This window comes from Aotus nancymaae, unplaced genomic scaffold (assembly GCF_030222135.1).
Source record: "Aotus nancymaae isolate 86718 unplaced genomic scaffold, 86718_ANA_hifiasm-v0.15.2.pri h1tg000012l, whole genome shotgun sequence".
Taxonomy (NCBI): domain Eukaryota; kingdom Metazoa; phylum Chordata; class Mammalia; order Primates; family Aotidae; genus Aotus; species Aotus nancymaae.
This window is the reverse complement of record NW_026988423.1, coordinates 18,424,925-18,445,251: the sequence shown is the minus strand read 5'-3', so window position 1 is coordinate 18,445,251 and position 20,327 is coordinate 18,424,925. Positions and strand designations below refer to the sequence as shown.

Here is a 20,327-nt window from a genome sequence, read left to right as displayed (position 1 = left end):
TTTTCTAAGGAGGGAACTGTCCTGGGCTACTGTGACAAATTTGTTTACTCTTGTGTCAGAATGCGTGTATTCTTGCTTGAGCAATGGCTATCTTGTGATATTGGGGCTATTTTATCAGGAGGTGAGAGGCGTCGTGAGAGCTGAGCTGACAAAGCACAGTACCAGCTTGGGGAGGGAGGAGTGTCCCCAGTACTGCAAGGAATCCAGCATGCCTCTGAACCTGGAGAAGTGACCTACTTGGGGCATTAGGAACCATCCCCGTTAGCTGCTCTCCTGAGGGAATTGTTGGCAGGGCCAATAGTGACTCTTGAACTGATTACAGGAGTGGAGGAGAGGTGGCAGGGAGAGGAACAAGGTGGATGCTGCAGGATGATTGCAGCTGACAAACAGGTTTATGAGCAACAGGAGGCTCCTCCTTGAGGACCTGCAGAAATGCTGGAGGAAGACCTGAGGTGGGGTAGTCAGGAGAGAGCCTGCCATTGCAGGCAGAGCAAGCAAAGGAACTTAGGTTATTGATATGGAAGGGACTTGATTTGCAGCCACAACCTGGGTAGGTCTGCTGACACTTGGGTTAAAATTTAAGGGGAGGCCACAAGTTTGATACCAGCCTGGGCAGTAATATAGTGAGATCCCACTTCTACCAAAAATTGTAAAAATTAGCTGAGCTTGGTGGCTATGCTTCTAGTCCCAACTACTCTGGAGGCTGAGGCAGGAGGATCCCTTGAACCTAAGAGTTTGAGGCTGCAGTGAGCTATGATCATGCCACTACATTCCAGTCTGGGCAACAGAGTGAGACCCTGTCTCAAAAACAAAAACAAAAACAGCACAACGAAACAAAAATTCAAGGGGTTTATACTGTGATTTTGCACATGGCTAAAGAAATTTCTGAGAAGCTACTTCTTTCACATACATGCCCACATTGGACAGTGTTTAGGCACAGTCATTCTAAGGTAATCACTGTGTCCCAGTTTGCTTGAGACTTTCCTAGTTTTAGCATGAAAGTATCTTGTCCTGGGCAAACCAGGAGGGTTGATCACCCTACCACTCACTCAGACTGTTGGTTAGCCTTCAGGTGGGGAAGACAGAGTAGACTGCTCATAGCCTCACGATGTAGCAGAAACAAGACTATGTCTCTCCTTTGGGATATTAAGAATCTATAACACAGCAAAGGTGTATTGTGAAGCTGTCTGTCAAATTGCACACCTGAGGCTGAAAATGGACGCAAAGAGGATTTCTATCCTAAGGTGCTGTTCTGGACCAACAATTCATTTTCCTTTGCCACGGCACCTTCTTCAATTTTTTTTTTTAAACCTTTACAGAATGCTAAGTGCCTCTTCACACTAGATTTTCTCTGATGGTTGCAATTTTATAATATATTTTTCCTTAGTCATAAAAGAATCAAATATGTAATTAAGGTTATGAATTTTAAAGCATTGTTTATATAAATCTCAAATCAGAAACATATGTTTGTTAGACACTGTGCCCTGATTTTTCATTCTGAAATGAGGATCACCATATCATCAAGACAATCACATCCTTGATAAGTGGGACAGTGACCACCACCCCCAAAATGAAGCAAACAAATCTAGACTGAGAAAGGATTCTACTGACCTTCCTTTATTCCAGAGATCCTTGGCGGAAGCCAGTCCTAGATGACCAGGTTCCTAGGTCTTAGCAGGGGGTGGAAGGAGCCATCTGACTCCTCCACTGGAGCCCAGGATGGGGGAACTGTGGGATCAACCACCAAGGGAGAAGGGACATCTTCTTTTCCCAGACAGGCTGAGAAGACGAGGAGTAGCCCGCCAAGAGCCAGGAAAATACCAGCAGCCCAGCCCAAGTAGAGGGCACCTCCAAACTCCCAGCAAGGTATGATGTCAGGGATACTGTCATCCCAGAAGTCTTGGACTGTGGCATGGGCCACCCAGGAGACTGGAAGGAGGGTACTGGCTGAAGCTGATACCTCCAAGTCCCTGCTAGGAGGCCAAGCCGCCTCTTGAATACCCATCTGATCCTGTGAAACTGGAAACATTCAGACTCAAAGCCGGAGAGCAAATGCCCCAAAAGGCCCAGCCCATGGGAGATTACCATGAGGACGCGTGCTACCTGGAGCTCCTGGGGCAGAGACAAGAAGAATTCAAAGGCCTTGCACACAGTGACAACTTCTTCTCGATCCACGCAGACCTCCCAAATCCCCATGATCCAGGTCTCCATCTCGTTCAGTTCCAGATTAAGAGTCTTCCACTGGGGCAGGACGGTGGTAACACAGGAGCAGACCCAGCCAAGGAGGGAGAGAAGTAGCCTCACGAGCTGGGCTTTCCCACGAAAGCTCCAGGCCATAGTCACTCCCACCACAGATGCAGAAAGAAAAGGAGCGCAAGTGAGTCAGTGACAGGTTAGCAGAGATTGCTTTTTGGGAGGCTTTAGTGGAAGATCTTTCACATTGGGAGAGGGTTCTTGTTTCAGTTTTTTGAGTAGCAGCTGAGGCAGGTGCCAGGAATTGGCAATGTTTGAGTTTAGGGGCTGTGTCCAATATCGGATGTGGGTGTGGAGTTTGGGGGAGGGTCTCATGACAGGCAAAAAAGCCATACAGGGAGCCATCAATACATATTTGATGAATAAATTCATAAACTAAAATCACTCTTTAGCTCTGAGATCACAAGAATGATTGATGTTCTTGGAATATACGTTGATACGATCTTTTTGAAGGGCAACATGACTTTATGTTTCATACTTTTAAACATATGCATACTTTGACTCAGCACCTTGCCTCCAGGAATCTATCTAATGTATCATGAATATATACAAAGATTTATGAAAATGTCCATTGAAATATTGTTAAGAATTGTCAGGTTTTGTTAATATGAGGCAGCCATTTTAAAGTGATTTTGTAGAAAGAATTTTAATGATATGAAAAATATTTTTGATATCTTGTTAGTGAGGAAAGGAAGTAACCAAACAGTACGTAGAATATATAGAATACGGCCGGGCACAGTAACTTATGCTAATCCCAGCACTTTGGGAGGCTGAGGAGGGTGGATCACTTGAAGCCAGGAGTTGAAGATCAACCTGGGAAACATGGCGAAAACTCATCTCTACTAAAAACAAAATAAAAAAAATTAGCCAGGCATGGTGACACATGCCTGTCGTACAAGCTGCTTAGGAGGCTGAGGTAGGAGAATCTCTTGAACCTGGGAGGTGGAGGTTGCAGTAAGCCGAGATGGTGCCAGTACACTCCAGCCTGGGTGACAGAGTGAGATCCCCATCTCAAAAAAACAATAAATAAATAAAAATATAGAATTGTGTGTATGTTTGGTGATAGGATTATGCGTAGTTTTTGTTTCCTTATTTGTGCTTACCCATGCATTTTACACATTTTATAAATTTATCACTTAATTTTTTTATTTATTTTTATTTTTGAGACAGAGTCTCTGTCACCCAGGCTGGAGTGCAGTGGTGCAATCTAGGCTCACTGGAACCTCTACCTCCTGGGTTCAAGCGATTCTCCTGCCTCAGCCTCCTGAGTAGCTGGGATCGCAGATGTGCACCACCATGCCTGGCTAACTTTTGTGTTTTTAGTAGAGACGGGTTTTCACCATGTTGGTCAGGCTGGTCTCAAACTCCTGACCTCGTGATCCACCTGCCTTGGCCTCCCAAAGTGCTAGGATTACAGGTGTGAATCACCGCACCCGGCCCCGCTTAATATTTTTATTACAAAAAGCCGACAAATGTTAATTTTACAAAATAATTAAAAATTCCCCAATCCAAGGAATCTACCCAGACCCAGAACATTCCCAGAGGGAGGTGCTCCCTCCCTAGACTCCCCTTGCTGCTGGGACAGCAGCTATAAATAGATGATAATCATACCAGCTTCCATTCCTATATGTTGCTGCTGCCAAGTAGCAGGTTCTGACAGGACAGGAAATAATTTACATTTACTGAGTACGGCTAAATGCCAGACTTTTGGCTAGACATTTTATCCTTATTTAATTTTCACACTGCCACTGTGTGATACACGTTAGGTAACTTGCCAAGGTCCCCCAGCTGGTAAACAGCAGATCCAACATGAGCCAGGCAGCTCAGAGGAGGACATTTCATGTTCTTGTCCCCAGGTGGCAGCAGCTGCCCCTGCACACTGGTGACACAGCATGTGGGTGAGGCTCTAGTCTTTATGGCAAAACAGGGAAGAAAGCAGATATATTCTGTTGGAGTCATGAATGTCTGACTCATTTGTTTCCCTGTTTCCCTATTCACATATTAACCTACTGCACCCTGTCGGGTAGATATGAAGTGAAAGTAAAGGTGCTCCTGAAATGAAGAGACATCTCCTGAGAAAGGAGGATCTTAACTTTGTCTGAATGATGGCTCCACACCCTAAGTCATCTGGTATACCAGTGATTATCAATGGTGCAAGGGTTTGTGGGGAGGCACAAAGAATCATCTGACGTGCTCATTTTTCTTTTATGTTTTATTACAGAAAATTTCAAACATATACAAAAGTAGAGTGAATGGTATAAAGAAATCCCATATTGCATCATTCCGCTTCAAAAATTATCCACTCATCCCAATCTTGCTTCATTTCTACCTGCACCCACCCCTTCCCTTGCGTGCTATTTTGAAGCAAACGGGTTGCTTTCTCAAATTGTAGGCACCTTGTGCTGCTTTTAAAGCAACATCGTGGCAAATACTGTGCAAACTTGGAAACGCTGTCTGCTTGTACTGTCCTTTGCCAGAATTATGCGTTTGCTAATTTGCTTCCTGAATACAGGTATGTCGCGTGTATGTGAGCTATGTTAGGCCAGGAGGAATCTTTCCCGACTTCGCTCTTGATTTCCTTGCCTTTTCCTGATGATTTGTGAAAATTTGTGAATTGGGAGACATATAAGCCATGATAAATGTGAACTATGAAGAAGGTGAGGTTAATGAGGGAATACAGAACACATTCATTTATTAATTTCGTTTTTTAAATTCAAGTATTCATTCATTGCTACATGCACTGACTGTGTGTAGCCATCGCAGTCCATACTGCACGGTCTTTCTTATCCTTTCTCAGTCTAACTCTGGCTCTTCCCTGACTTTTCCTTGGACCTTGAGGAGCAGTCTTCACCTTACCCAGTAGTCTCTCTGCTCGGGAAGAAGCAAGAGCTTAGGCAGTTGTGTTTTGTGGGTATGTATAGATAGGTTTTCTGGAGGGAGATCCCAGAACGTCAATCTCAAAGTAGCACTTCCTTTGATTCTCAGTTCAGATTTCTCATTACTGTTGTCAAAAGACAAAATTACAACAAATTTAGTTTAAAGTTCTTAATTCACTTTATTTGTGATTCTAGAATCAGGCAACACTTCATTCCATAAAGTAGAATCGGTGTCTCCATGAGCTGAACAGAGGAGCTTGGTTTTATAGAAAGAAAAAGGCTGAAGAAAGGAGAAACAAAGAATGAAAAGCAGATCGGTTGTTTCAAAGTTAATTTCCTTGTAAGGTGGGGACTGAGAAACAGGCGTGAACTACCACGCCCAGCTAGACTTAACGTTTTTAAAAAGGAATCATACTACACATAGAATATTGTGAACATCCTTCTGTATGCAATGCATTAAAATAAACGATTTTAAAAAGCTTTTGAAACATTTACATATTTATAATCTTTTAGAAAGTACTAAGTATCTTGTTCTAGTTCACACAGGACTAATATGTATATCTAAGTAATATAAATATGTAATGTAGGTAACATAAATGTGTAATGTATCACGTAGATGTAATATATGTACATAAGTGTAATTATAGGCAACCTTTTATTTATAAGGTGGTGATGCCACTTCGTTACACAACTCCAGAGGGCGCCATTCATAGATTCTGATGCCACAGCGGCCCTATAAAAGTTAAGGAAAAAAGATCGAGATGGGCTCGTTGGCTCTATCAGCTAGATAATTTTACAGGTACGCCTTTTGAAGTTTAGAAAGGTTCAGTTAGTGCTGGTTATTTAAAATGTTTAATTTCCTCCAGTGAAAAACGGGCGGGAAGAGACAAACTGTTTGAAAACAGCTAAGAAGGAAAACGCGTCTGCCTACAGTTTGCCAACTACGGGACACCGTGGAATTCCCATCCCAGGATTGGCGCGGTGCCTGCTGGGAGTTGTAGTGCGCCCCTCGTTTTCCGGGCGGCGGTCTGACGCCTTCGAGACTCCGTTTCCCGGCAGGCCGCGCGTCAAGACCGCCGGCGGGACGGGAGCTGCCGCGCTGGCTACGAGAGTGACCGAGTCAGCGTTGGTTCCCGTCTTGGCCATGGCCTCGTTTGTGACAGAAGTTTTGGCACACTCTGGGAGGCTGGAAAAGGAGGATTTGGGGACCCGGATCAGCCGCCTGACGCGGCGGGTGGAGGAGATCAAGGTGAGAGCGGGGCAGCTGTCAGCTGACTGGAAGGGGACGCCAGGTCCAAGTGTGAAGGGACTGGCGAGAGGAGTTGGGGGCTAAGGGCAAACAGAGTGGGGACTAGCAGAGTGGGGCCTGTTGGGGAGATCTAGGTGTTGGGGCTGAATGAGGGTGGGAGGGCCTAGAGTTGCGGATTGAGGAGGGAGCTTGGAGGGGAGCCCAGACAGGGGTTGGGAACTGAGGAGGCCTGGGACTGTGAGGACGACGAGGCGGTGGCTGGGGGGCACGGGAGAGGAGGGTTACGTTGGGGAGGGGTGTGCCGGGGGAAGAGGGAGACTGAAGAAATCAGCAGAGCGGAAGGAGCAACTGGAAGTTCCGAGGAAGATAGGGAGCGAGCGCAGGAGAGGAATAGAAAAAAGACAGGATCCTCCCCCACCCTTTCCCCCACCGGTAAGTGTGTATTTCCTCCACCCACTCCTTGATTTGTTGATGAATAAAATAGCTTGGGGGATTGCACCTTTCTCCTCCACGACATTTAAAAAAAAACCAAAACCCAAACCCTCAATATGTCTTTATATTTATTTATTTGTTTGTTTATTTTTGAGAGGGAGTCTTGCTCTGTTGCCCAGACTGGAATGCAGTGGCGTGGTCTCGGCTCACTGTAACCTCCGCCTCTCGGGTTCAAGCGATTCTCCTGACTTAGCCTCCCAAGTAGTTGGGACTACAGGTGCGCGCCACCGCGCCTGGCTATTTTTTATTTTTGTATTGTTAGTAGAGATGGGGTTTCACCATGTTGGTTAGGCTGGACCAGAACTCCTGATCTCAGGTGATCCAACTGCCTCAGCCTCCCAAAGTGGTGGGATTACAGATCTGAGCCACCGCTCCCGGCCCCTCAATGTGTTTTTAAAACTTCTTCATCTACAAGCACTTGAAGGTGTGCTGAGTGTTAGTATCAGTGGCACCTACGGAGACCTTGCTGCCTTGAGGTTGATACAAAAACTGGAAGCACATAGGCACACACAGGTTCACTTTGTACTCATATTGTTCCCTTGCCAGTATTTGCCCACATCTTCAGTTGCTTTCATTGAAAATTCTGTGTATCTGGAGTCAAGTAGGGATTCGAGGGAGCAAGTTTGGCACACACCATAAAGGCACAGGTATAACTCTTCTAACAGCTCTTGATTTTACAAAAGTGGTTTCCTGAATTTTAAGGAGTCATATCCCTGACATCTCTTCTTTAATATGGCTTTCGGATTTTTTACCACTACTTAATGTGATGGAAAGAGGACAGGTTTTTAAGTTACTTTAGCATGGCAAGCTACCCTAGCTCCTATGTGGTCTGGACACAATGTGCCTTTGCTTCCTTTCACTAGTTCCTTTACCAATTTGAATCTTCAGCCAATTGAGAATTACTTTCTCTGCTCCAAGCACCACTCTCCCCTCTTTTCTTCAATCCCATATTTTGCTTATGTTCCCATCTTTCCATCTTTTCCTGTAGTATTTCTACCCATTTTTAAAGTTCCATTTCAAACGTCTACTGCATTGAAAAAAAAAATCTTTATTTTCCCTCAGGGACAGGGGATCTCTTTCTCATTTGTGCTCCTGGAAGGCTTTGTAACTTTGTTGCTTTATTCAATTTCAGTCCTGCATTCTTGTTGCTCAAGTATATAGTATCTTTCCTACCTAAAAGGAGTTTGTTTGAGGGCAAGCATAATTTGTTCTTTTTTTTTCATTCATGTATTTATTCCACCGTCAAAATAAATAATTTAACAAAATTAGCCAGGTGTGCCTGTAATCCTAGCTACTCTGGAGGCTGAGGCAGGAGGATCGCTTGAACCTGGGAAGCGGAGGTTGCAGTGAGCTGAGATCACACCATTGCATTCCAGCCTGAGGGCCAGAGAGTCTGTCTAAAAAAAAAAAAAAATCATTTTACAGGCTGGAGTGCAATGGCGCGATCTCGGCTCACCGCAACCTCCGCCTCCTGGGTTCAAGCAATTCTCCTGCCTCAGCCTCCTGAGTAGCTGGGACTACAGGCGTGTGCCACCATGCCCAGCTAATTTTTGTATTTTTTAGTAGAGACGGGGTTTCACCTTGTTGACCAGGATGGTCTCGATCTCTTGACCTCGTGATCCACCCGCCTCGGCCTCCCAAAGTGCTGGGATTACAGGCTTGAGCCACCGCGCCCGGCCCAAGTCATAACATTTCTAAAAGATAAAGGAGAATTTGTGGCACAGCTGAATTAACAAAACAGACACCAGTCTAAAGTGCAACACTAAACAGGTGTTCTCTCTTCCCATAGTGGAAGAAATACACACAATTACACATAAAATTTCACTGAAGATATGAGATGAGGCAGATAACCCTTTGAAATGAACTGCCCAATGAATAGAGGCAGACTAAAAATAATTTCTTTCAAAATTTTACTGCAAGATGGAACCCCCTCCCCCCACAGGTGACTACTAACTCAAGCCCCTCATTTTATGCGCATGCCTTGGCGTCCGTCTTCTTTCCTCAGGCACATCCAAATCCAGAAAGGCTTCTGTATCCTATGCTCAAAAATGCGACCTCAGCCAGGTGCGGTGGCTTATGCCTGTAATCCCAGCAATTTGGGAGGCCAAGGCAGGCAAATCGACTGAGGTCAGGAGTTCCAGATCAGCCTGGCAAACATGGTGAAACTTCGTCTCTACTGAAAATACAAAAATTAGCTCAATGTGGTGCGGGCGCCTGTAATCCCAGCTACTCTGGAGGCAGAAGCAGGAGAATTGCTTGAATCCGGGAGGTGGAGGTTGCAGTGAGGTGAGATTGTTCCACTGCACTCCAGCCTGGGCAACAGTGAAACTCTGTTTTTTTGTTTTTGTTTTTGTTTTTAAGAAAACAACCTCAAGTCTCTGAGGTTCTTAGTATAAACTGCGGTTAATGAGCCTGTGTGCAACCTTCATCCAGAACCTCCAGGGAAATCAGGAGCACAAACACAGCACAGCATCATTTCTTTTTTTTCTTTTTTCTTTTTGAGGTAGAGTCTTGCTCACTCTGTCGCCCAGGCTGGAGTGCAATGGCGTTATCTTGGCTCACTGCAACCTCTGCCTTCTGGGTTCAAGTGATTGTCCTGCTTCAGCCTCCCAAGTAACTGGGACTACAGGTGCCCACCACCATGCCCGGCTAATTTTTTTATATTTTAGTAGAGATGGGCTTTCACCATGTTGGCCAGGCTGGTCTCGAACTCCTGACCTCAAGTGATCCACCTGCTTCAGCTTCCCAAAGTGCTGGGATTACAGGCATGAGTCACAATGCCCGGCTGCATCATTTCCTTAAACATTGGCTTTAACTGTTGAATGAGCTCTGATAAGCCATATGCATTTCATAAGCAAGCCAAAATACTGTCTTCGTATCTGTTTTTCTTGCAAACATGTATCATCCAAGTTAAAAAAAAAATTTAGGCCAGGCTCGGTGGCTCATGCCTTAATCCCAGCACTTTGGGAGGGCTACACGGCTGGATCACCTGAGGTCAGGAGTTCAAGACCAGCCTGGCCGATATGTTGAAACCCCGTCTCTACTAAAAATACAAAAATTAGCCGGGTGTGGTGGCACATGCCTGTCGTCCCAGCTTCTTGGGAGGCTGAGGCAGGAGAATCGCTTGTACCTGGGAGGTAGAGGCTGCAGTGAGCCAAGAATGCACCACTGCACTCCAGCCTGGGTGACAGAGTGAGACTTCATCTCAAAAAAAGAAAAAAAAAATTAACATAAACAATGAAAAAGAAAATTCGAAGGGTTTATGCCAAAAAGCAAACCAGTCTTCATTTGTTTTGGTGCTAACTCATTTGTTTTGGGGATGTGAAGCCATGTAGAGGGCCATCAGGCAGTGGTAGATGCTCCTGCCCACAGTCAGTCCCATGGTGGTCTGATAACAGCATTTGATCAGTCAAGCCTCATTTCAGGTAGATGGGCACATCATCAGCTTTCTGGAGAAACTTCTGCAGCTGTGGAACTTTGTTTTTCCCAGCAAAATTATGCAGTGGAATCAGAGGTCAGTTAGTCGGTATGGCAAATATGATAGGTGGTGCTTCTGTGGAAACCACAGGCTTTAATCCCTATGGGATATAGGACTCTGAAGTTCATGCTCCCGCCAACCTGAACGTGAAGCCGCTAAATTTGTAGTACATGATGTTGCCTGGAGTCCAGCTTCCCACATCCGCTGCCTGCACAACCACCCCAGAGAAAGATCCATAATTTCTTGTATCTTTCAAGGTATTAAGTAATTCAATATACAGTATTCAGTACTTTCAGTTAGTTTGCATTAAAGGAGATGATGAAACTCAAATCAATGTAGGGTTTTAAGATTGGGCCATAAAATGTTATAGGTAAGAAAATAGAAATTGAGATATATAGATTATGGCTTTAATTTATCCATTTATTTTCTTTTCTGTTAGATTTATGATTAAAATTGGTGACCACAGCCTGATACCATTCAGTATGAGAACTTCTGGCCCCACCTTTCTCTTTTCCAGCATTTGTACAACTTGGGCACCCAACGGGGTTTGTTGATCATTGTTTTCTTTTGTTTTATTTAATTTTTTAATCAACCAGTAATAATTGTACATACTCTTGGAGTACATAGTGATGTTTCATATTGTTGTCTTCTTTTATCCTAATAATGTTATGAGACCCTTCACGGGGGGAGAAATGTGTTTTTGAAAGAAACTCATTGGCTTGGAGGGAAAGTGAATGAGTGTGGGCAATTTGCAAGAAGATTCTAACATGGAAAATGCCTTGTGGAAGACAAATATATTTTTTATCAGAGTTCTCTACTCATCTCACTGTCTTTTATTATAATTCTGTTTTATATTATAGGGTGAGGTGTGCAGCATGATTAGTAAGAAGTACAGTGAATTCCTGCCTAGCATGCAGAGTGCACAGGACCTGATTACTCAGGTGGATAAGCTATCTGAAGACATTGACCTGCTGAAATCTAGGATAGAGAGTGAGGTAAGGATAATCTGTTATATTGGGTGGGTTTGTTAGGGAGGTGGTTCGGCTTTCTGATTCCTGAGACAGCTTAATTGTGTACAACTTTTCAAACCCTCACTTTTCTGATTGGTAAATGGAGATTGAACTAAATGATTGTAGGGTGACTTCAATTCTGAAATAGAAGTATCGTCCAAAAATGTAATTTAAATAACTTATTTTTTATGGAAGAAAATTTGATCAGGCCTGGTGGATCACACCTGTAATACCAGCATGCTGTGGGGCTGAAGCCAGTGGATTGCTTAAGCGTAGGAGTTGGAGACCAGCGTGGGCAACATGGTGAAACCTGGTCTCTACAAGGAAACAACAAACATTAACCGGATGTTATGGTGGGCACCTGTAGTCTTAGCCACTCAAGAGGCTGAGATGTGGGAGGATCTTTTGAGCATTTGAGCCTTGGAGGTTGAGGCTGCAGTGAGTTCTGATCATACCACTGTACTCCAGCCTGGGTGACAGAGTGAGACCCTGTCTAAAAAAAAAAAAATTATTCAGCCATAATAATAATGTCTTGCATTTGAATAGCACTCTTTCTTTCCTTTCTTTCCTTCTTCCATTCCCTTCCTTCCCCTTCCTTCTTTCCTTCTTTCTTTCTTTCTTTCTTTTTTTTTTTTTTGAGGTGGAGTCTCGCTCTTGTTGCCCAGGCTGTAGAGCAGTGGCGCAATCTTGGCTCACTGCAACCTCCACCTCCTGGGTTCAAGTGACCTGCCTGCCTCAGCCTCCCAACTAGCTGGGATTACAGGCATGTGCCACCACACCCAGCTAATTTTTGCATTTTTAGTAGAGATGGGGTTTTGCCATGTTGGTCAGGCTGATCTTGAACTCCTGACCTTAGGTGATCCGCCCGCCTCGGCCTCCCAAAGTACTGAGATTACAAGTGTGAGCCACCACCCCAGCCAGAATAGCACTTCATACATTAAAAAAAAACTTCCGGATTTTATTATCTTCATAATAAAATACAAACATATGAAGCTTAGAAGTGGATCATTTCACCCTTTCTCATCTAATTTAATTGCTTACATCTGTCTCTCTCTCTTTTTTTTTTGAGATAGGGTCTCACTCTGTCACCCAGGCTGGAGTGCAGTGACATGAACAGCTCACTGCAGCTTCAGCCTGCCAGACTCAAGCAATCCTCCCACCTCAACCTCCCAAGTAGCTGGGACTATAGGTGTGCGCCACTACACTTGGCTAATTTTTGCATTTTTTGTAGAGACGGGATTTTTGCATGTTGCCGAGGCTGGTCTCAAACTCCTGGACTCAAGCAATCCCCTGCTTTGGCCTCCCAGAGTGCTAGATTTATAGGGCAGGAGCCACTGCACCTGGCTTAAATGCTTAAGTCTCTTAATGGCCAACATTCTCTTAGATTTGCAGCTGGCCTTAACAAATTCAAGCATCAACATAATCTTCTGTCAGGTGTGGTGGCTCACACCTGTAATCCTAACACTTTGGGAGGCAGAAGTAGGAGGATGGCTTGAGCCCAAGAGTTTGAGACCAGCCTGTGCAACATAGTGAGACCTCGTCTCTACAAAAAGTAAACAATTTAGCTGGGTGTGGTGGCTTGTGCCAGTAGTCCCAGCTTCTTGGGAGGCTGAGATGGGAGGATCGCCTGTCGCCCAACCGTGATTGCATGGGTGACTGTAAAACCCTGACTCAAGCAGAACGAATAAACAAACATAATCTTCTTTGTCTTTTGGCCTTCTTCTGGAAAATTGGCTTGGTTTATCCGTCATAACCACTCTACTTTCTGTCATAAAGCCACTTTCCTTGGGCATACATAGGATCTTTGCCTTTCTTGTACAGTGTCACTTTGTGGGTTAATGCTTTGTAGACGTCTTAGGGGAAGTCTGGTGGGTTTGAGAAATATTTACCATGTTTGTTGGAGTGTTGTCATTACAAAAAGAAGTAACTCAGTTTGGAAACAACTGCTTTATAATTTTAAAAACATTTGCTCATGTATCTCGCCAGGAATTTTTCCCTGAAGTTTTCTTTTAGCACAAATTGGCAGTTGAGAGCAAGCATACTGACATAAGAGGTTTAAACAAAGTACAATCGTAGGTGTTTCTATATCTATTTCTAAATTATTGCACAGGGCTCATTGATATTCAAAATCATGATCTTGAGGTATTCTGTAGGTTCTTAATACCAAGAAAGAATCAAATCTGTTCCCTATGTCATAGTTATTAAAAAAAGAAAGTGAACAAATGTGCTTTTCAAAAGTTGTTTAGAAAACCTGAATCACAAGTGAGAAAAACACCGGTTACCTAGAATATCTACTTAGTATCCTATTCACCAATCATTCTGATTAAAGGTTTTAATAAAAATCAATCTGTTGCTCTGCACCTCTGGCACAGTTCAAAAAATATCCCCAGAGTGTATTTGCAATTAGTGGATTGATTTGGGAGTCAGTATCAATAGTGCAGTATTAGACTGTGCTATTAGAAATGACGTATCTGGAACAAGACAGTAATTGGCTCTCTACCTTTTACTGGCCACATCCTGGCTGTTGAAATTCATTTAGTTGTGGTTGTTGTATTTGGTTTAGCTCTGAACACTGTACTATTTGAAGAGCTGTGAAATAAACTGAGGATGTTTAGCCTTGGGAAGAAACACTTTCAATATTTGAAGTTCTGTCATACAGGAGAAATACTCAAATTTATGGTTCATAATGGAGAATTTTTTCAGTAGGTGTATGTTACAAGTTTATTCAGGTATTTGGTATATTTATTGTGCACTTAAAAGGTGCCAGATACTGTGATAGTTGCTGAATAAGAATGTTTTTTATTCCAAGGTATGATTCTCATGCCTGATAATAGTGTGACAATAAATAGGAGTAATACAGTTAGAGAGAGGAGATAAAGCTAAGGATGGCTTCCTACAGGAAACAGTATCCAAACCAAGATGGGAGTGATAGGCAAAAGGGGAAGGAAGAGTGTTGTAAGTAGCCATAAGTTTTAGGTAGGCATAGGGATGGAGGAAATGGAGAGATGTCATTTTTGGGGGGCTACAAATATTCTATAAGATGAATGTTTAGGGATTGTGGTGAGAAGGAACATAAGATGCAATTAGAAAGGTAAGCAAGGACCTTGCATATTAGGTTAGTAGTAATATGATAAAGTTAGTGTGGATGTTGTCTTGATGGCACTGTGGAAGCCACAGAGGATTTTAAGAGATTGAGATCAGATTTGAATTTTAGGAATCCTATTCTGCTTGCAGTTTGAAGAAAGGACTTGAGAGAAATGAATCCAGGATAAGAGAAGGCAGTTAAGATGTTCAGAAGCAGTTAAAATAATCGAGAAAAAAAAGGGTGGTGACTTGCCCTGAAGTCAGTGGCAGTGGGGATGGAGAAAAATTGATGGATTCTAGTGACATTTTGGAGAGAATGTTTGGGAATTGTTGACGTGGGAAGTGAAAGATGTAGGAATCAAGGATAACGGGGAAACTAGATCATGGTTTCATTCCATTCACTGAGAGAATTAAGAGAAAGAGCAGGTTTTTGTGAGAGATTTGAGGAATTTAAATTTAAGGTGCCTATGAGATATCCAATGGTCTTTCACAGGCAGTTGAATTATATTAAGGTGAAGGCTAGACTGTTGTAAAAAAAAAAAAAAACAATAAATAAAAAGAGATACCTTGAAATGCAATTGCTCAAACAAGAAATTTGTTTTTTGAGACGGAGTTTCACTTCTGTTGCCCAGGCTGGAGTGCAGTGGCGCAATCTCGGCTCACCAAAACTGGCTATATGCCCAAAGGAATATAAATCATTCTCCTATAAAGACACATGCACACAAATGTTTATTGTAGCACTATTTGCAATAGCAAAGATATGGAACCAACCCAAATGCCCAGCAGTAATAGACTAGGTAAAGAAAATGTGGTACATATACACCATGGAATTCTGTGCAGCCATAAAAAGGAATGAGATCATGTGCTTTGCAGGGACATGGATGAAGTTGAAATCATTATCCGCAGTAAACTAACACAGGAGCAGAAAACCAAACACCGCATGTTCTCACTTATAAGCAGGGGTTGAGCAATGAGGGCACATGGACACAAAAAGGGGAACAACACACACCCGGGCCTGTTAGGGGATGAGGGGCGAAGGGAGGGAACTTAGAGGATGGGTTAGTAGGTGCAGCAAACCACCATGGCACATGTATACCTTTGTAACAAACTTGCATGTTCCTCACATACCCCCTTTTTTTTTAGAGGAAATAAAGACACACAAAAAATATTTTTGTACAGCTATATAGTGTGTTTGTGTTTTAAGATGTGTTTTTACGAACATCAAAAAGTTAAAAAGATTAGCTGGGCACAGTAGCTCATGCCTTTAATCCCAGCACTTTAGGAGGCAGAGGTGGGCAGATCACTTGAGGTCAGGAGTTCGAGACCAGCCTGGCCAACATGGTGAAATTCCATCTTTACTGAAAATACAAAAATTAGCTGGGGTGGTGGTGGGCGCCTGTAATCCCAGCTACTTCGGTGGCTGAGGCAGGAGAATTGCTTGAACCTGAGAGGTGGAGGTTGCAGTTAACGGATATCGTGCCACTGCACTTCAGCCTGGGTCACAGAGTGAGACTCCTCAAAAAAAAAAAGTTAAAAAGTTTATAAAGTAAAAATGTTACGGCAAGCTAATGTTAATTTATTATTGAAGAAAGAAAAATTTTAGAAATAAATTTAGTGTAACCTAATATATAGTGTTTATAAAGTCTTCAGTAGAGTACACTAATGTCCTAGGTCTTCACATTCACTCACCACTCACCCACTGACTCACCCAGAGCAACTCTAGTCCTGCAACCTCCATTTGTAGTAAGTGCCCTATACAGGTGTACTATTTTTATGCTTTATTTTTACTGTACGTTTTCTGTGTTTACATATACAAATATTTATCATTGTGTAAATGGTACAGTAACATGCTGTATGGGTTAATAGCCCAGGAACAATAGTTTTATTTAGCCTAGGTGCATAGTAGAACATACCATCTAGGTTTGGGTAAGTATACTCTATGATGTTTGCATGATAACAAAATCACCTAACAATGCATTTCTCAGAATGTGTCCCCATTGTTAAGTGACGCATGACTGTACTAGTAATGTATGCTTTGGATTTAGCAATAAGGAGTTCAGTGTTTTTTTTTTTTTTTTTTTTTTTTTTTTGGCAAGAACAGTTTTGGTGGAATGGTGGGGCTAGGAACCAGATCACAGTGAGGTATAGAGTGAATGAGAGGTCAGAATGTAAAGACAGTGAATATTGATCACTGTTTCAGGAAGCTGTTTGTGAGAGGGAGGAGAAAAATGAGGCAGTTACTGAGAAATAGGGTGGTTGGTGAGGTGGAGGGAATTTTTTCTGGAAGACGGGAGAAATTTTAACATATTAAATTTGATAGGATAAGTCATGCACTCATAGGTGTTCAGTCAATATATATTTCACGAATGAGTGAAGATAAATGAGGTTAATTGGAGATTGTAGGAGAGAGGGAATAATTGATCCATGTAAAGTCATTAATAAGGTGGGACAGAATTCGGGGTAGATTCTGCCTCAATATTAAATCTTTCTGACAAGGTGCGGTGGCTCACGCCTGCAATCTCAGAACTTTGGGAGGCCGGGAGGGCAGATCGCTTGAGTCCAGGAGTTCAAGACCAGCCTGGACAACATGGTGAAACTCCATCTTTACAAAAAAACACAAAAATTAGCCAGGCATGGTGGTACGTGCCTGTTTTCCTGGCTACTTGGCAGAGCTGAGGTGGAAGGATTGCTTGAGCCCAGGGAAGTTGAGGCTGCAGTGAGCTGAGATCGCACCACTGCGTTTCAGCCTGGGCAACAGAGTGAGACCCTGTTTCAATTAAAAAAAAAAAAAATTCTAATAGAGCTGTCTGACTGTAGAATGAGTTATCACTTGGCAGTGGGGATACCTTTCTAGTAGGTGGATGAGCTCTCTGATGAAAGATACCTGCTGAAATTAAGAATAGATGGTGACATGAAGATATTATGTTGAGAGGAATGGGTATTCTTGGAATAGAATAAGGGTTCGGACTAGTTGGACCTCTAAGGTATCTTCCTACTGCATTGTGATTTTTATTACAGTCTTAACTAGCATTTAAATTTCAACATGAATTACGTTGACTTAATAAAACTTATTGATTTGCTGTAAATGTTTTATTTATTAGGTGTGGTATAGCTTAAAACTACTTGTCTTTGATGTGTGAATTAGGTCCGCCGGGATCTTCACGTATCAACTGGTGAATTTACAGACTTAAAGCAACAGTTGGAAAGAGACTCAGTTGTCCTAAGTTTGCTTAAACAGCTGCAGGAGGTCAGTAAACTCAACTTGAACCCTAGTGTTTTGGTGGTGAGAAGCTTGTTTGTTTTTTTTTTTTTTTTTCACTTGGTCTCATTATTCAGTGGCTATCTCCTGACTATATTGTATTTTTTTCTTCTTCTTTTCTTTTCTTTTTTTTTTTAATATAGAGGGGGAGGGGGAGGGAAAGTGGGAGCATTTCTTAATATTTTAAAAGCAATAAGACTTGAAATAATAGGATGTATAAAATATTATACTTAATTTTTCAGTTTTCCACTGCTATTGAAGAATATAATTGTGCACTAACAGAGAAGAAGTATGTCACTGGTGCTCAGCGTCTGGAAGAGGTACTAAATGCTTTCCCCAAAGCATGAGCAATAAGTGTTCTTCTTGTTTTCAGTAAATTTTGTATTCTTTATCATTATGCAAATATATTCTAATTGCCCTGAATCCAGATGGAATGTTTAACAGTGATTCCATTTCATTACCCAGGCACAGAAATGCTTGAAGCTATTAAAATCCAGGAAATGCTTTGATTTAAAAATATTGAAATCTCTCAGCATGGAGCTCACAATACAGAAACAGAACATACTTTATCACCTTGGAGAAGAGTGGCAGAAGCTGATTGTGTGGAAGTTCCCACCATCAAAAGGTGCTGCTGACCTCAGGTGGACTGCTTTGCTTCATCTGCCTGAACCAGTGGTGTCTGAATATACTCTAAATATTTTGTTTTGGTAGATGAGGTTTCATTCATAATCTTCCAAGTCTGTATTGAGTGCTCCTGTTAGCAAGATGCTTTCTTAGGACCAAGTCATCTGGGTCCCTAAAGTGCCCTCACCTTACTTCCCTTACATCCCTCTTTTCTGTCCTGTTCCCTAGGAATGTGAGAAAAATGATAGGGTAGTTGGGGTCCGTGTGGTGAGAGTGTGCTCGAGGAGGTGGTAGCAATTTGTGACCACATTAAGTTTCCATGGCCTTGTAGGACATGTCTGTTCCTAACAGCCCTAATCCCAGCAGTTTGTCTTGGCTAGAAAGTGTAAAGAAGCTATCTAGCCATTCTCTCTCTTGCTTAGGAAAGAAGATGGATCAGTAGGCTTGTGGGTAGAGGAGGGGTTTTGCTCAATTTTTTTCTAGTCCTTGGGGAAAATCATGAGATAGGGAATGCTTTGCAAGGTGAAGAAATAGGATTACTTCTGCCCTGGCTTTGATTTATGCTACTTGGCTCTCAGCCTTTCTGCCTACCTCTGGGTATGAGCCCTCTTCGGTGTGTTGTTTGCCCTAAGAGTAAAACTTCAGAGGCTGTATTTCAAGGACCTGCTATTGTACCTGTTGTATTTTCCAACGTTGGATCTTGAAATTTAGTGTATTTCAAGAGAAACTGCCTCCGCCTGTTCCCTTTCCTGTAGCCACCTTGGCCTGCAAATTCATTATATACATATGTGCGTACATAGACACCTGTGCATATGTGTATGTGTATCAGGTATTTGAAGGAAGTTATCCTGAAATTCTAGATTCTGTTATCAAGTAGAATATTAATTAAGAAAAGAGGGCAGATGTGTTGAATTATTTGTTATAACATATCCTACTTATTAAACTTGATTGGCAGAAAGAACATAGAAAGGAAGGTCTGCCAAACTAGGACCTCATCATTTTTTTTTTTTTTTTTAACAGAGGCTCGCTCTGTCACCCAGGCTGAAGTGCCGTGGCTCGATAGCTTACTACAGTCTCAAACTCCTGGGCTGAAGTGATCCTGCTGCATTAGCCCCCATTACTTCCCCACCCCACCCTCGGTAGCTGGGACCACAGGTGCATGCTATCACACCTGACCAGTTTAAAAATGTTTTTTTAGAGACAGGGTCTCACTACACTGCCCAGACTGGTCTTGAACTCCTGGGCTCAAGCAGTCTTCCTGCTTCGGTCTCTCAAAGTGCTGGGATTATAGACATGAGCCACTGCACCTGACCTCAAAAAGTCATTTCCTTTTTTAAAGTGATGCCAAGGACATGTGTGTCATAATTCATATTTGGTTGCATTAGGAGTATATTCTAATAGCACTGCATTTAGAAATATCAGAGAATGAGTTCTGAGGAATAGAAGTGGGAACATCTTGTATTGGTGAGACAGCTGATATTTTTTCCCCCTTTTTTCTTAGATACCAGCAGTTTGGAATCTTACCTACAAACCGAACTTCATTTATACACTGAACAATCGCAAAAAGAGGAGAAGGCCCCTATGCCACCCATCAGTTCTGTCCTCTTGGCATTTTCTGTTCTTGGAGAACTGCGCAGCAAGCTTAAATCATTTGGTAAGCATGCTACTTTGTGTCATTTACACAGAATCTCCTAAGACTCAATGTTAAATGGAAGACTGAAAAGATGATAAAATATTCTCTGGAGAGTATGAATATAGAGTCTGGCCTCTTGATTCATCAAAGGGAATTGTCATAAAATCTTTTTTATTAAGAGATTTTTTTTTTTAAACTATTTTCTTTTTATCTGGTTTTTGAATAATTTAAATAAAAATATGTAGATAATCTGGGAAACTTTAGTGGTAAAACCTGCACTGCATAATGGTTGTTGTGTAATGTCATGGTATATGTATTTTGGTTGTTAGGCTCAAAGATTTATATATATTTTTGACATGCTTTTTAGAA

At 42.4% G+C, this 20,327-nt stretch overlaps 2 protein-coding genes and 1 pseudogene across 3 annotated transcripts in view; 1 reads left to right on the top strand and 2 right to left on the bottom strand.

The window, feature by feature from the left end:
- Positions 1–1,648: 1,648 nt before the first annotated feature.
- Positions 1,649–2,337, bottom strand: CLDN25 (claudin 25). The gene is given in 2 exon segments (XM_012470662.2): positions 1,649–1,974; positions 1,977–2,337. Coding segments are annotated over 2 exon segments (687 nt in total).
- A 3,894-nt stretch (positions 2,338–6,231) lies between these two features.
- ZW10 (zw10 kinetochore protein) overlaps positions 6,232–20,327 on the top strand; it is a 40,307-nt gene continuing 26,211 nt past the window's right edge. For both annotated transcript variants that reach the window (XM_021671147.2, XM_021671148.2), the window contains exons 1-6: positions 6,232–6,378; positions 11,209–11,343; positions 17,588–17,689; positions 17,944–18,021; positions 18,167–18,326; positions 19,827–19,979. In XM_021671147.2, coding sequence (XP_021526822.1) covers positions 6,274–6,378; positions 11,209–11,343; positions 17,588–17,689; positions 17,944–18,021; positions 18,167–18,326; positions 19,827–19,979 — 733 coding nt within the window. In that variant the 5' untranslated portion in view covers positions 6,232–6,273. The remainder of the gene's footprint in view (positions 6,379–11,208; positions 11,344–17,587; positions 17,690–17,943; positions 18,022–18,166; positions 18,327–19,826; positions 19,980–20,327) is intronic.
- Positions 10,292–10,520, bottom strand: LOC135274614 (cytochrome c oxidase subunit 7A-related protein, mitochondrial-like; annotated as a pseudogene).